This window comes from Tripterygium wilfordii, chromosome 21, assembly GCF_013401445.1.
Source record: "Tripterygium wilfordii isolate XIE 37 chromosome 21, ASM1340144v1, whole genome shotgun sequence".
Taxonomy (NCBI): domain Eukaryota; kingdom Viridiplantae; phylum Streptophyta; class Magnoliopsida; order Celastrales; family Celastraceae; genus Tripterygium; species Tripterygium wilfordii.
The window spans coordinates 16,001,756-16,015,503 of record NC_052252.1 but is presented as its reverse complement, the minus strand read 5'-3'; the positions used below and the strand labels follow the sequence as shown (position 1 = coordinate 16,015,503).

Here is a 13,748-nt window from a genome sequence, read left to right as displayed (position 1 = left end):
GATTGTCCATTATCATTAATTCATTATATTTCAATGCATGATAATCTCTACATTCATTCATTGTGATCGTAAATAATCTCTACATTTATTATTTCTAATGTAAATTTTTATTAATGGGATTTTATTGTTTCATTTTGTTTTTTTTTTTGTTTTTTTGATAAATCATTCATGTTGTTTCATTTTGAAATTTTTCTTGATTATATTACGTGTCCAAATTTTACTTTGAATTTTCTAGGTCAACAAATTCATTAGGTGACATGCATAATCCTCCAATATATTGTTTAAGAAAAAGAAAAGTCATAAACCCTACTCTTATATATACATATACATATGTACATTTACATCCAAACGAGATTAACGAACTCCAAATATGGGCATTTCAAGGCTTAGGATTCTTCCATTGCTATCAATTCTTCTCTTAATAACACCCTGTTTGGCTACTTCAAATTCATCAAATGAAACCTTCCTCCAATGCCTAATAGACCATGCTTTGCCATCCCATCCAATCTCCAATGCAATTTACACTCTAGGTAACTCTTCCTACTCATCAGTTCTACAATCCTACATTCGAAATCTCCGATTCAATACGTCCACGACCCCCAAACCAATCCTAATCCTCACTGCATTGCACGAATCTCACATCCAAGCAGCCGTAATTTGTGCTCAAAAACATGGATTGCAGATGAAAATCAGGAGTGGAGGGCATGACTATGAGGGCTTATCTTATGTATCAAACATTGTCCCATTTTTTGTTCTCGACATGTTCAATCTCCGGTCCATCGACATCGATGTAGCCACTGAGACTGCTTGGGTCCAGACCGGGGCGACTCTCGGTGAGGTCTACTACAGCATCAATGAGAAGAACAAGACCTGGGCTTTCCCCGCTGGGATTTGTCCAACAGTTGGTGTTGGTGGACATTTTAGTGGAGGAGGGTATGGTAATATGATGAGAAAATACGGCCTAATCGTTGACAACATCGTTGACGCGAAGTTGATTGATGTTCAAGGCAGATTTCTTGATAGGAAATCTATGGGGGAGGATTTGTTTTGGGCAATTACAGGAGGAGGAGGAGCTAGTTTTGGTGTAGTTGTCTCGTACAAGATAAAAGTTGTTCATGTCCCTGAAGTAGTCACTGTTTTTACAGTGAGGAGGACATTAGAACAAAATGCAACAAATATAGTGTATAGTTGGGAACAAGTTGCACCAAATCTTGATCAAAACCTCTTCCTTAGGCTTATAATGGATGTTGTGAATAGTAGCAGTACAAGTGGAATTGGGGGGAAAACAATTAGGGCTTCATTTTTTGCCCTATTTCTTGGTGACTCAACAAGACTACTCAAAATCATGAATGAGAGCTTCCCTGAATTGGGTTTGGTTCAATCGGATTGTATTGAAATGGGTTGGCTTGAATCAGTCTTGTATTGGACTGATTTCCCAATTGGGACACCAACTAATGCCCTACTTAGCACGGTACCCCAAGTACTAACCCATTTGAAGAGAAAATCAGATTATGTGACAAAACCAATTCCAAAGGAGGGCTTGGAGGGGATTTGGAAGAAAATGATTGAATTAGAGAGACCAATCCTGACTTTCAATCCTTATGGTGGTAGAATGGCTGAGATTCCGGCCACCGCGACACCTTTTCCGCACCGGGCTGGGAACTTGTGGAAGATCATGTATGCAACAAATTGGGATGAAGATGGAACTGAGGCTGCTAATAAGTACATCAATGTGACAAGGGAGCTCTATAGTTACATGACACCGTTTGTGTCCAAGAACCCTAGACAGGCATTCTTGAACTATAGGGATATTGATTTGGGTATTAACAATCAAGGCAAGAACAGATACTTTGAAGGTAGGGTTTATGGGATCAAGTACTTTATGGAGAATTTTAACAGGTTGGTGGAAATTAAGACTAAGGTTGATCCTGGTAATTTCTTTAGGAATGAACAAAGTGTGCCTACTCTTCCATACAAGAAGAAGTAGATCTATTTGTTTGATTTATTGATGTATGCAATAGATGAATAGCTGTAATTAATTGTTGTGTTCTTTGTACTAAATAAAGCATTATGTCATCCTTTTAAATAAAGCCTTGTAATTTCAATTTGTTAACTGTGAGCTAGTTTTACTTTTTATCTTTAAAGTCGTTCATTAGGTTACATTCAAGTATTCAACTCTCCGACGAAATAAGAGTGACCGTAAATTTTTTTTTATGACGAGGAATCATGGTCATTTCTTTTCTTATGACCTAATAAGGCCGGGTTTAAAAAAAAGGTAGGATCAAGCCCAGCCTGACCCGACACACTAGGCTCAAAAATAATTTAAAGCTGGTCCCATCGTTTCATCATCTGGCTCACCACCACTCATCTATTCACAAGGAGCATCAAACTTCACCATCCTCTTTATAGTATTGTTGCTGTATCCAAAAACAAGGTTTTGTTTAGCCGAGTACGAAAACATTCCAAGTCAATAATCTAAAGTCAAAATTTATATCATTTTGACAACTCGGACAGATTTTCACACTTTCAATCGATTAATCCGTTTATGGGACTATTATGCTCAAGCAGGTTGACTGCCACATCAACGGGTAGGTAGAAAGTAGGAAAATTTGTTCGAATTACCAAAATGACACAAATTTTAACTTTAAATTACGGACATTCAACGTTTTGACAATCAATAACTAAAATGGAAAAAGATTGGAACATAGAGCCGGCCATTACCAACTCGGAGTCCAGCTTTCCAGGCCATATGGGATGGATACGCCCTGACTCCATCTAATTAAGCATGGCAATATTCCCATTAATTCACTCTTTCCAACGAAGCATCTGATGATCACAGAAAATGCAGTTAGCATAATATAAAAAACCTCAGGAATAATATTAATTTGATGAAATGATTAGAGATCACCCTTTGTTTATTCATTTATTTAAATTATGGGGTCAAATGATACAAGCTAACGGGAGACATTAAATATCTCGAATTAAAAAGTATATATATATAATAAGCTCTTGCATATCTTTACAGATCAAGAAAAATTAATTAATTATCTTGTCATATTCAGACATTTTACACTAATAACCCAGATGATGCCATGATGACATGATTAAATTATTCTTCATGAAAAGTTGGATATAATTACAGAGTTTTGTATGTTGGTCTCTTCATGTACTTACTGTCAATACACACACCTTCCACAACATCACACTGTCGGCAACAACAGAGATTTCTAAAATCACCCTCAAACAAAAATGTTATTTGAGTCTGGATGGGTAACTAGACCGAGATCAACTCAGCAAGCATGTTATTTTTGTGTGATCCATTAAGCCAAACTCAAGTCTGGTTAGGCACGCGCAAACTCGCTCGACATACTAGTTGGGTCAAGTGCAAACCATTTGAAAACAGTAGCTCCAACTTAGAAACAAATTGTTGAATTCGGACGAGATTTTTTACACCCTAGTCCAGAGAGGTAACCAGGTAAGATATCGGCAAGTAATTGGTAAAAAGAAAGTGATATGTAAAGAAACATTTCCATGCAAATTTCACTTATTCTATAAAAAAAACATAAGCATATTCCAAGTTCAATCATTGTACAAAATGTACCACATTTTTCATGCTTGCCATCCCACACCACATTTTGCATCTACTACCAACTCCATTTGTGGTTTCAAAAACTACACGAGGTCTTATCAACACTTGGTACCAACAACTTCATCTTCTTGTGCTTCTGAATCTCTCACTTCTCACTGACCAGAGAGAGAGATCATACACAATCACTCTCATTCAAACGACAGCATATCATAGTCCATTGCTCTTATTAAATATTGATATGTCCTTACGTCCTAACTAGATTAACAAACTCCAAAACCCACAAAAGAATATGGAGATTTCAAGTCCTCTAACGCTTTCATTTCTTCTCTTAGTATTTCTTCCATGTTTTGCTACTTCAGATTCTGTGGATGAAACCTTTCTCCAATGCCTAATAAACCATTCTCTGCCTTCTCAACCAATCTCCAATGCAATTTACACTCCAAACAACTCTTCCTACTCATTTGTTCTACAATCCTACATCAGAAATCTCCGATTCAACACCTCCACAACCCCAAAACCACTCTTTATTCTCGCTGCATTGCACGAATCTCACATCCAAGCAGGAGTAATTTGTGCTAAAAAACATGACTTGCTAATGAGAATCAGAAGTGGAGGTCATGACTATGAGGGGAGATCATATGTATCACACATTGTCCCTTTCTTTCTCCTTGACATGTTCAATTTAAGGTCCATTGATGTCGATGTAGCGACTGAGACTGCCTGGGTTCAGGCCGGAGCGACTCTCGGAGAAGTCTACTACAGAATTAATGAGAAAAACAGGAGTTGGGGGTTTCCAGCTGGTGTTTGTCCTACAGTTGGTGTTGGTGGACATTTTAGTGGAGGTGGGTATGGTAACATGATGAGAAAATATGGTTTATCCGTCGACAATGTTGTCGATGCGCAACTGGTTGATGCTCAAGGAAGATTACTTGATAGAGAATCAATGGGGGAGGATCTGTTTTGGGCAATCAGAGGAGGAGGAGGAGCTAGTTTTGGAGTAGTTCTTGCTTACAAGATAAAAGTTGTCTATGTACCAGAAGTTGTCACTGTCTTCAATGTGACAAGAACACTAGAACAAAATGCAACAGATATAGTGTATCAGTGGGAACAAATTGCACATAAGCTTGATGAAGACCTCTACATCAGGCTTATATTAGATGTTGTGAAGGGAAGACAAAGTGGCCGGAAAACGGTAAGGGCTTCATTCATAGCATTATTTCTTGGTGACTCAACTAGGCTTCTGAAGATCATGAATGAGAGTTTTCCTGAACTGGGTTTGGCTCAATCTGATTGTATTGAAGTGACTTGGCTTGAATCAATCCTGTTTTGGACAAGTTTCCCAATTGGGACACCAATAGAAGCTTTACTTAGCAGAGATCCTCAAGTACTAACCCATTTGAAGAGAAAATCAGATTATGTGAAAGAACCAATTTCCAAGGAGGGTTTGGAAGGGATTTGGAAGAAAATGATTGAGTTAGAGAGACCACTATTGGCTTTGAATCCTTATGGTGGTAAAATGGCAGAGATTCCAGCGACGGCGACGCCTTTTCCTCATCGAGCTGGGAACTTATGGAAGATCCAGTATGCAGCAAATTGGGAAGAGGAGGGAACTGAAGCTGCTGATAAATATATAAACTTTACAAGAGAGCTTTATAGTTACATGACACCATTTGTGTCCAAGAACCCAAGAGCTTCATTTCTGGCTTACAGAGATCTTGATTTGGGTATCAACAGTCATAGTAAGGACAGTTTCTTAGGAGCTAGGGTTTATGGGATCAAGTACTTTAAGGAGAATTACAAGAGGCTGGTACAAATCAAGACCAAGGTTGATCCTGGTAATTTGTTTAGGAATGAACAGAGTATTCCTACTCTTCCATCCGGGTTGTGCTCCACATCTCATCCATTGATGGGGATATTGTCCTCTGCAATTGTTGCAGGGGACGATTATCCCATATGTGAATTGGAAGAAGTTGATCTACTTAGTTAATTGCCTAATTTTTAGGTCTATGGAGTAGGTGTCTGCTTTGCTTTGATGGCTTGAATCAATCACTATTGTATTGTTGTAGGATTTTTGTTAGGCTAAAATAAGTAAATAAAATTTTGTACACAAAAGCCCTTGAAATTTTATAATCTTAGTTTACTAAAAGTGATCCTTGACTAATCAACAAGAACATGTAATATAATCAATGTTAATTTTCTAACAGCTGTTCAAATTGGACTTCAATGGGAAAGAAAATACATTTTCTGTTTGAAAAACATGCATCCTTCTCTACTATAAATAAGGCAAATTCATCCACCTCTATGTTCACAGCAGAACTGCAAATGAATTCTCTGATCTCTTCAAAGCTTCCATTTCTCTTTCTCCTGTTCTTCTCATTTTCACAAGCAAGTGAACATGAGGACTTTATTCAATGCCTTACCCTAAAAGCAGAGGACTCTGCCTCCATATCTAAAGTTATATTCACCCCAATCAATTCTTCATATTCATCAGTCTTGAACTTCTCAATCCATAATCTGAGGTTCTCCACACCCACTACTCCAAGACCTCAAGTCATCATCACTCCATTGGTCATCTCTCATATTCAAACAACCGTAATTTGCGCCCAAAAACATGGATTGCAGATCAGAACTAGAAGTGGTGGTCATGACTATGAGGGACTATCTTATGTTTCAGACGAACCATTTGTCGTCCTTGACCTCATCAACATTCGATCGATCTCAATCGATGTAGAATCTCGCACAGCATGGGTTCAAGCTGGTGCAACAAACGGGGAACTTTATTACAGAATTTCTGAGAAGAGTAGAACCCTTGGCTTCCCCGCTGGCGCTTGCACAACTTTAGGTTCTGGTGGGCACGTCAGTGGAGGAGGATACGGTACTTTGTTCCGTAAGTATGGTCTTGCTGCAGATCAAGTGATCGACGCAGAATTGATCGATGTTAAAGGGAGACTTCTTGACAGAAAATCAATGGGAGAAGACTTGTTTTGGGCGATTAGAGGAGGTGGAGGAGCTAGCTTTGGAGTCATTGTTTCATGGAAAGTGAAATTAGTCCCAGTTCCACCTACTGTGACTGTATTCTCAACCAGTAGGACTCTGGAACAAAATGCAACGAAGCTTGTACATAAATGGCAATCCGTGGGACACAAGCTTCCCAAGGATTTAGTCATTGGAGTCATATTAGGCAGAGCGAATTCAAGTAAAGATGGGAAGATGACAATCCAAGCAACCTTCTATTCCTTGTTTCTTGGCACCACTGATAAGCTGCTTCCCTTGATCCAGAAGAAATTCCCTGAATTAAATCTGACTCGACAAGATTGTATCGAAACGAGCTGGGTTGATTCTACTCGATACTTCTCTCTTTTTCCAATCCAATCTGTGGAAGGATTGCTTAATCGGACACAGCCCGGATTAACCTACTTCAAAGCAAAATCAGACTATGTGAAGGAACCAGTGCCTGAATCTGCATTGGAAGGGTTATGGAAACTGCTTTACGAGGAAGATGGTCGAGTCTTGTTGAATCCTTACGGAGGCAGAATGAGCGAGATTTCAGAATCAAGCATTCCTTTCCCACACAGAGCTGGGAATTTATACAAAATTCAGTACACGGTGTCATGGAATGAAGGAAGCACCGAGGCATCAAAGAAGAACATAGATTGGATGAGAAGGGTTTACAGTTACATGGCTCCTTATGTGTCTAAGAATCCAAGAGAAGCATATGTGAATTACAGAGATCTTGACTTGGGGACGAACAACAAAGGAAACTACACAAGCTATGAACAAGCAAGGATTTGGGGTGTCAAGTATTTCAAGAACAACTTTGACAGATTGGTGAAAGCCAAGACTAAGATTGATCCTCATAATTTCTTCAGGAACGAACAGAGCATTCCATCTCTTTCAACATTTTGAGCTGGAATGAAATTATTTGTTTTTCTCTGTGACATAAATAAACCAGTCCATGGTGATGGAGTTGTGACTTTGTGTACAATAAAATGAAGACTTTTCCAATCATTATCCAATAAAAAAATGAAGATGACTTTTCCGATCATTGTCTAACTTATCCTTGAAAGATCCAAAGGCAGGCACCCACCACCCATGTGCTGTCCCTTCTGTCTCCACCTGTTAATTTCTTGGTGAGAGAAGAATATATGTTATAAAATTAGGTTTCTCATAATATATATAACAAGAAATGAATGCAAGCCAGACTTAGGATTGAAAGGATTGATCTATTCCCAGATGACTAATTAATCAACAATACTATACACCTATCAGTTACATATCTTAATCGATGGTGTGTAAGAGACTCCAAAGTTGTTTACATATCTTAATTTTTGATGTAAGAGCAACTCAGCATGTCATTGAGTAAGTAGAAAGAAATGGTGCACATTGTTTAAAAAACTTGAATTAATCAGGTTACCTGGATTGGCTTCTGAAAGTCGTACTAATCAACATAGCTATTTCTTCAGCTTCACATTTTCTGGGTCTTATCTATCCCAACAGCACCAAAAAAAAATTCATTTCCTAAGTCAAACAGGCATCTTCACAACTATAAACAGGGCACCATCTTGTATCTCAAGCTTATAGCCCACAGCACTAATGGATTCTCCCATCTCTTCAATGTTTCCATTACTGTTTGTTCTGCTATTCTCGTTTTCAACAGCAACTTCAGCTCAAAACCAGGAAGACTTTCTTCAATGCCTTTATTCACGGGGCCCTGCCTCCATATCTAAAGTCATATACACCCCAATCAACTCTTCATATTCTTCAGTCTTGAACGTCTCTATACAAAACCTTAGGTTCTCCACACCTACCACTCCTAAACCTCGAGTCATTGTCACAGCATTGAATGTCTCACATATCCAAACAACCATACTCTGTGCCCGAAATCATGGAATGCAAATCAGAACTAGAAGTGGTGGTCATGACTATGAGGGTCTATCTTATGTTTCTGAGGTACCATTTGTCATCCTTGACCTCATTAACATTCGATCGATCACAATTGATGAAGGAAATAGCACTGCCTGGGTTCAAGCCGGTGCAACAAATGGTGAACTTTATTACAGAATTGCTGAGAAAAGTAGAACCCTTGGGATCCCCGGCGGTGTTTGCACAAGTTTGGGTTCTGGTGGGCACATCAGTGGAGGAGGATACGGCCCGTTGATGCGCAAGTATGGTCTTGCAGCAGATCAAGTAATAGACGCACAATTGATCGACGTTAAAGGAAGACTTCTTGACAGAAATTCAATGGGAGAAGACTTGTTTTGGGCTATTAGAGGAGGTGGAGGTGCAAGCTTCGGAGTCATTGTCGCTTGGAAAGTGAAATTGGTTCCAGTTCCATCTACTGTGACCGTATTCTCAGTCACTAGGAACCTTGAACAAAATGCAACCAGTCTTGTCTATAAATGGCAATCCGTGGCACCTAACCATCCAAAAGATATATACCTTAGACTCCTAATAACCAGAGTGAACTCCAGTCAACAAGGGGAGCTGACAATCCAAGCTACCTTCGATGCCTTGTTTCTTGGCACTACTAATAGTGTCCTTCAATTGATGCAAGAGAGTTTCCCTGAGTTGAACGTGACAAGACAAGATTGCACTGAAATGAGCTGGATTGAGTCTGTCCTCTTCATTGCCGGATTTCCAATTACGTCCCCAGAATTGTTGCTTAATCGGCATCCATTTGATTCACGGTTCAAAGCAAAATCAGACTATGTCAAGGAACCAATTCCTGAATTTGCATTGGAAGGAATTTGGGAAAGGCTTTTCGAGGAAGAAGCGGCAGGGGCTGTACTACTACTTGCTCCTTACGGAGGCAGAATGAGCGAGATTTCTGAATCAAGCACTCCTTTCCCACACAGAGCTGGCAATTTATACAAAATTCAACCCTATGTGAGATGGCAAGAAGAAGGCGGTGAAGCTTCACAAAAGTATATTAGTTGGATCAGAAGGCTTTACAGTTACATGGCTCCGTATGTTTCGAAACATCCAAGAGAAGCATATGTCAATTATAGAGATCTTGATATTGGCACAAACAACAAAGGCAAATGTACAAGCTACAAACAAGCAAAAATTTGGGGTCAAAAGTACTTCAAGAACAACTTTGACAGATTGGTGAAAGTGAAGACCAAGGTCGATCCTTCAAATTTCTTCAGGAATGAACAAAGCATACCACCTATCTCATCACGTTGCTACACCTCAAGAGATGAAAATCTATCCTCTGTAATGTAATAAAGTATCTTTCTTCTCTATTTGAAATAAATAAATAAATTCTTGGTGACTTTTTATGAACCGTATTTAGCATTGTAATCTCTTGATCATGAAAGAATGCCTAGGATGATTTATAGATGAAGAGATCCTACACATATGCCTTTAAGACTCCCCTAATTCTTCCAAAATATGGGATTTGGAGACAACACATGCTACATGTACTCTTGTGATGTTATCTTCTCTCATTCTTCTGATCAACCAATACATTACATGGATGTAATGCGACTCTTCTAGATAAATATGACCTACGTTACTAAAATATTTTCCGGCAGTGTTCACAGGCCTAGACAACTAAGATTACACATGAAAATGAAAACAAAAAGACTATCCCAAATACATATCAGTGGAATCATGCCTACCAAGTCAGGTTTGGGGTTGGAAGATACGGACCTCAAATGTGTGCTCTGCAAATCAGGAATCGAAAGCGTTAACCACCTATTTCGATCCCACCGTCGGTCATCTCCAGAATTTTTGCGGAGACAATCTGCTTTGACCGATCCAGATTCACCATTTCGATCCCACCGTCGGTCATCTCCGAACGGCACAATTCGCTGGCTAGGCAGCTGCGGAGTCTAGTCCAGGCTTGCGGGTATCAATTCTCAGTCCTTAGTAAATCAATGGGCTCCCTCTCCTTAAGGCCGAAGTACTGAAGTTGGTCCACGAAGCTTTTAACAATAGAAAGCCCATGACCTTGAATAATGGGCCGTACGGTTCAATGGGCCGGTTATGATGAAAATATCTATAATTACGTGGATATACCCAAATTGCTAGGTAGCTTGTCGGCTTGACTCGTCATGTTCAATTTCCATTTTTCGTCTTCTGCTTCCATTGTCAGTTCTTATGAGGTCTCAAATCTCTTCAACTCTCTCAATACTTCTATACACTCTGCTTCATATTTCGATGTCATCTGCAGATCCAATCCAAGATGGGTTCTTGCAGTGCCTTGTCAACAATTCTTTACCCTCCCCTCCAATCTCTTCTGTTACCTACTTTCCCAATAACCCATTATTCAAATCTACATTACAGTCCTACATCAGAAATCTAGTCTTCACATCTTCTACGACCCCAAAACCATTGTTTATTGTGGCTCCAACCCATGTTTCTCACATCCAAGCATCAATCATTTGCTCCAAAATTCATGGCTTGGAGATCAGGATCCGAAGTGGAGGCCATGATTATGATGGCCTCTCATAGTCTCAAATTCCCCATTTATCATCCTTGACATGTTCAATCTTAGATCAATCAGTCTAAATATAGAAGATGGAAGTGCTTGGGTTGAATCGGGTGCCACACTTGGTGAACTTTTTTATGGGATTGGTGAGAGGAGCAAAATCCATGGCTACCCAGCTGGGGTTTGCCCAACTGTGGGTGCTGGAGGTCATTTGAGTGGAGGTGGGTATGGTAATATGATGAGGAAGTTTGGTTTGACAATTGATAACATTGTTGATGCAAAAATTGTTGATGTTAATGGCAGAGTCTTGGATAGAGCATCAATGAGGGAGGATCTTTTTTGGGCCATCAGAGGAGGTGGTGGAGCTAGTTTTGAAATCATAGTTTCCTGGAAAATTAGACTTGTCATTGTCCCAGGATCTGTCACTGTTTTTAAGATTGAGAAAACGTTGCAACAAGGGGCAACAGACGCTGTCTACAAATGGCAATATGTTGCTCACAATGTTGATCAAGATCTCTTTATAAGATTGGTTTTGATGTCTTCCAATAGAAAGGGTCATGAGACCATTAAGGCTAAATTTGTGGGTTTGTTTCTTGGAAATGCAGAGAGGCTTGTGGATCTCATGGATGACAGTTTCCCTGAATTGGGTTTGTCAAGCAAGGACTGCATCGAAATGAGCTGGATTGAATGGGTTCTGTTCTGGTCTAATTATCCAAAAGGAACATCAATGGATGTTCTACTCAATAGAGAACCTGGATCAGAAAAGTTCTTGAAGAAAAAATCAGACTATGTAAAGGATCCAACTCCATTTGTGGCTTCAAAAACTGCACGAGGCCTTATCAACACTGGGTAGTTGGTACCAACAACTTCATCTTCTTGTGCTTGTGAATATCACTCTTCACTGAGCAGAGAGAGGCCATACACAATCACTCTCATTCAAACGACAGCATATCATAGTCCATTGCTCTTATTAAATCTTGATATGTCCTTACGTCCTAACAAGATTAACAAACTCCAAAACCCACAAAACTCTTTCATTTCTTCTCTTGGTATTTGTTCCATGTTTTGCAACTTCAGATTCTGTGGATGAAACCTTTCTCCAATGCCTAATAAACCATTCTCTGCCTTCTCAACCAATCTCCAATGCAATTTACACTCCAAACAACTCTTCCTACTCATTTGTTCTACAATCCTACATTAGCAATCTCGGATTCAACACCTCCACAACCCCAAAACCACTCTTTATTCTCGCTGCATTGCACGAATCTCACATCCAAGCAGGAGTAATTTGTGCTAAAAAACATTACTTGCTAATGAGAATCAGAAGTGGAGGTCATTACTATGAGGGGAGATCATATGTCTCACACATTGTCCCTTTCTTTCTCCTTGACATGTTCAATTTAAGGTCCATTGATGTCGATGTAGCAACTGAGACTGCCTGGGTTCAGGCCAGAGCGACTCTCGGAGAAGTCTACTACAGAATTAATGAGAAAATATGGTTTATCTGTCGACAATGTTGTCGATGCGCAACTGGTTGATGCTCAAGGAAGATTACTTGATAGAGAATCAATGGGGGAGGATATGTTTTGGGCAATCAGAGGAGGAGGAGGAGCTAGTTTTGGAGTAGTTCTTGCATACAAGATCAAAGTTGTCTATGTACCAGAAGTTGTCACTGTCTTCAATGTGACAAGAACACTAGAACAAAATGCAACAGATATAGTGTATCAGTGGGAACAAATTGCACATAAGCTTGATGAAGACCTCTACATCAGGCTTATATTAGATGTTGTGAAGGGAAGACAAAGTGGCCAGCAAACGGTAAGGGCTTCATTCATAGCATTATTTCTTGGTGACTCAACTAGGCTTCTGAAGATCATGAATGAGAGTTTTCCTGAACTGGGTTTGGTTCAATCTGATTGTATTGAAGTGACTTGGCTTGAATCAATCCTGTTTTGGACATTTTTCCCAATTGGGACACCAATAGATGCTTTACTTAGCAGAGATCCTTAAGTACTAACCCATTTGAAGAGAAAATCAGATTATGTGAAAGAACCAATTTCCAAGGAAGGTTTGGAAGGGATTTGGAAGAAAATGATTGAGTTAGAGAGACCACTATTGGCTTTGAATCCTTATGGTGGTAAAATGGCAGAGATTCCAGCGACGGCGACGCCTTTTCCTCATCGAGCTGGGAACTTATGGAAGATCCAGTATGCAGCAAATTGGGAAGAGGAGGGAACTGAAGCTGCTGATAAATATATAAACTTTACAAGAGAGCTTTATAGTTACATGACACCATTTGTGTCCAAGAACCCAAGAGCTTCATTTCTGGCTTACAGAGATCTTGATTTGGGTATCAACAGTCATAGTAAGGACAGTTTCTTAGGAGCTAGGGTTTATGGGATCAAGTACTTTAAGGAGAATTACAAGAGGCTGGTACAAATCAAGACCAAGGTTGATCCTGGTAATTTGTTTAGGAATGAACAGAGTATTCCTACTCTTCCATCCGGGTTGTGCTCCACATCTCATCCATTGATGGGGATATTGTCCTCTGCAATTGTTGCAGGGGACGATTATCCCATATGTGAATTGGAAGAAGTTGATCTACTTAGTTAATTGCCTAATTTTTAGGTCTATGGAGTAGGTGTCTGCTTTGCTTTGATGGCTTGAATCAATCACTATTGTATTGTTGTAGGATTTTTGTTAGGCTAAAATAAGTAAATAAAA

The 13,748-nt window shown here is 39.5% G+C and overlaps 4 protein-coding genes and 2 pseudogenes across 4 annotated transcripts; all 6 read left to right on the top strand.

Annotated features, from left to right (window-relative positions):
* Nucleotides 1-352: 352 nt before the first annotated feature.
* LOC119988662 (berberine bridge enzyme-like 8) lies at nucleotides 353-2,136 on the top strand. Its single transcript, XM_038833784.1, has one exon. The coding sequence runs from the start codon at nucleotides 371-373 to the stop codon at nucleotides 1,985-1,987; it is 1,617 nt and encodes a 538-aa protein (XP_038689712.1). The 5' UTR covers nucleotides 353-370; the 3' UTR covers nucleotides 1,988-2,136.
* Nucleotides 2,137-3,539: 1,403 nt separating this feature from the next.
* On the top strand, nucleotides 3,540-5,647 carry LOC119989267 (berberine bridge enzyme-like 8). The gene has a single exon (XM_038834688.1). It carries the CDS (start codon nucleotides 3,879-3,881, stop codon nucleotides 5,574-5,576), a length of 1,698 nt encoding a protein of 565 aa, XP_038690616.1. The 5' UTR covers nucleotides 3,540-3,878; the 3' UTR covers nucleotides 5,577-5,647.
* A 116-nt stretch (nucleotides 5,648-5,763) lies between these two features.
* On the top strand, nucleotides 5,764-7,634 carry LOC119989268 (berberine bridge enzyme-like 8). The gene has a single exon (XM_038834689.1). The coding sequence runs from the start codon at nucleotides 5,813-5,815 to the stop codon at nucleotides 7,493-7,495; it is 1,683 nt and encodes a 560-aa protein (XP_038690617.1). The 5' UTR covers nucleotides 5,764-5,812; the 3' UTR covers nucleotides 7,496-7,634.
* A 177-nt stretch (nucleotides 7,635-7,811) lies between these two features.
* Nucleotides 7,812-9,879, top strand: LOC119989271 (berberine bridge enzyme-like 8). The gene has a single exon (XM_038834691.1). It carries the CDS (start codon nucleotides 8,183-8,185, stop codon nucleotides 9,812-9,814), a length of 1,632 nt encoding a protein of 543 aa, XP_038690619.1. The 5' UTR covers nucleotides 7,812-8,182; the 3' UTR covers nucleotides 9,815-9,879.
* A 737-nt stretch (nucleotides 9,880-10,616) lies between these two features.
* Nucleotides 10,617-13,708, top strand: LOC119989274 (annotated as a pseudogene).
* LOC119988005 lies at nucleotides 11,999-13,708 on the top strand (annotated as a pseudogene).
* Nucleotides 13,709-13,748: the final 40 nt, after the last annotated feature.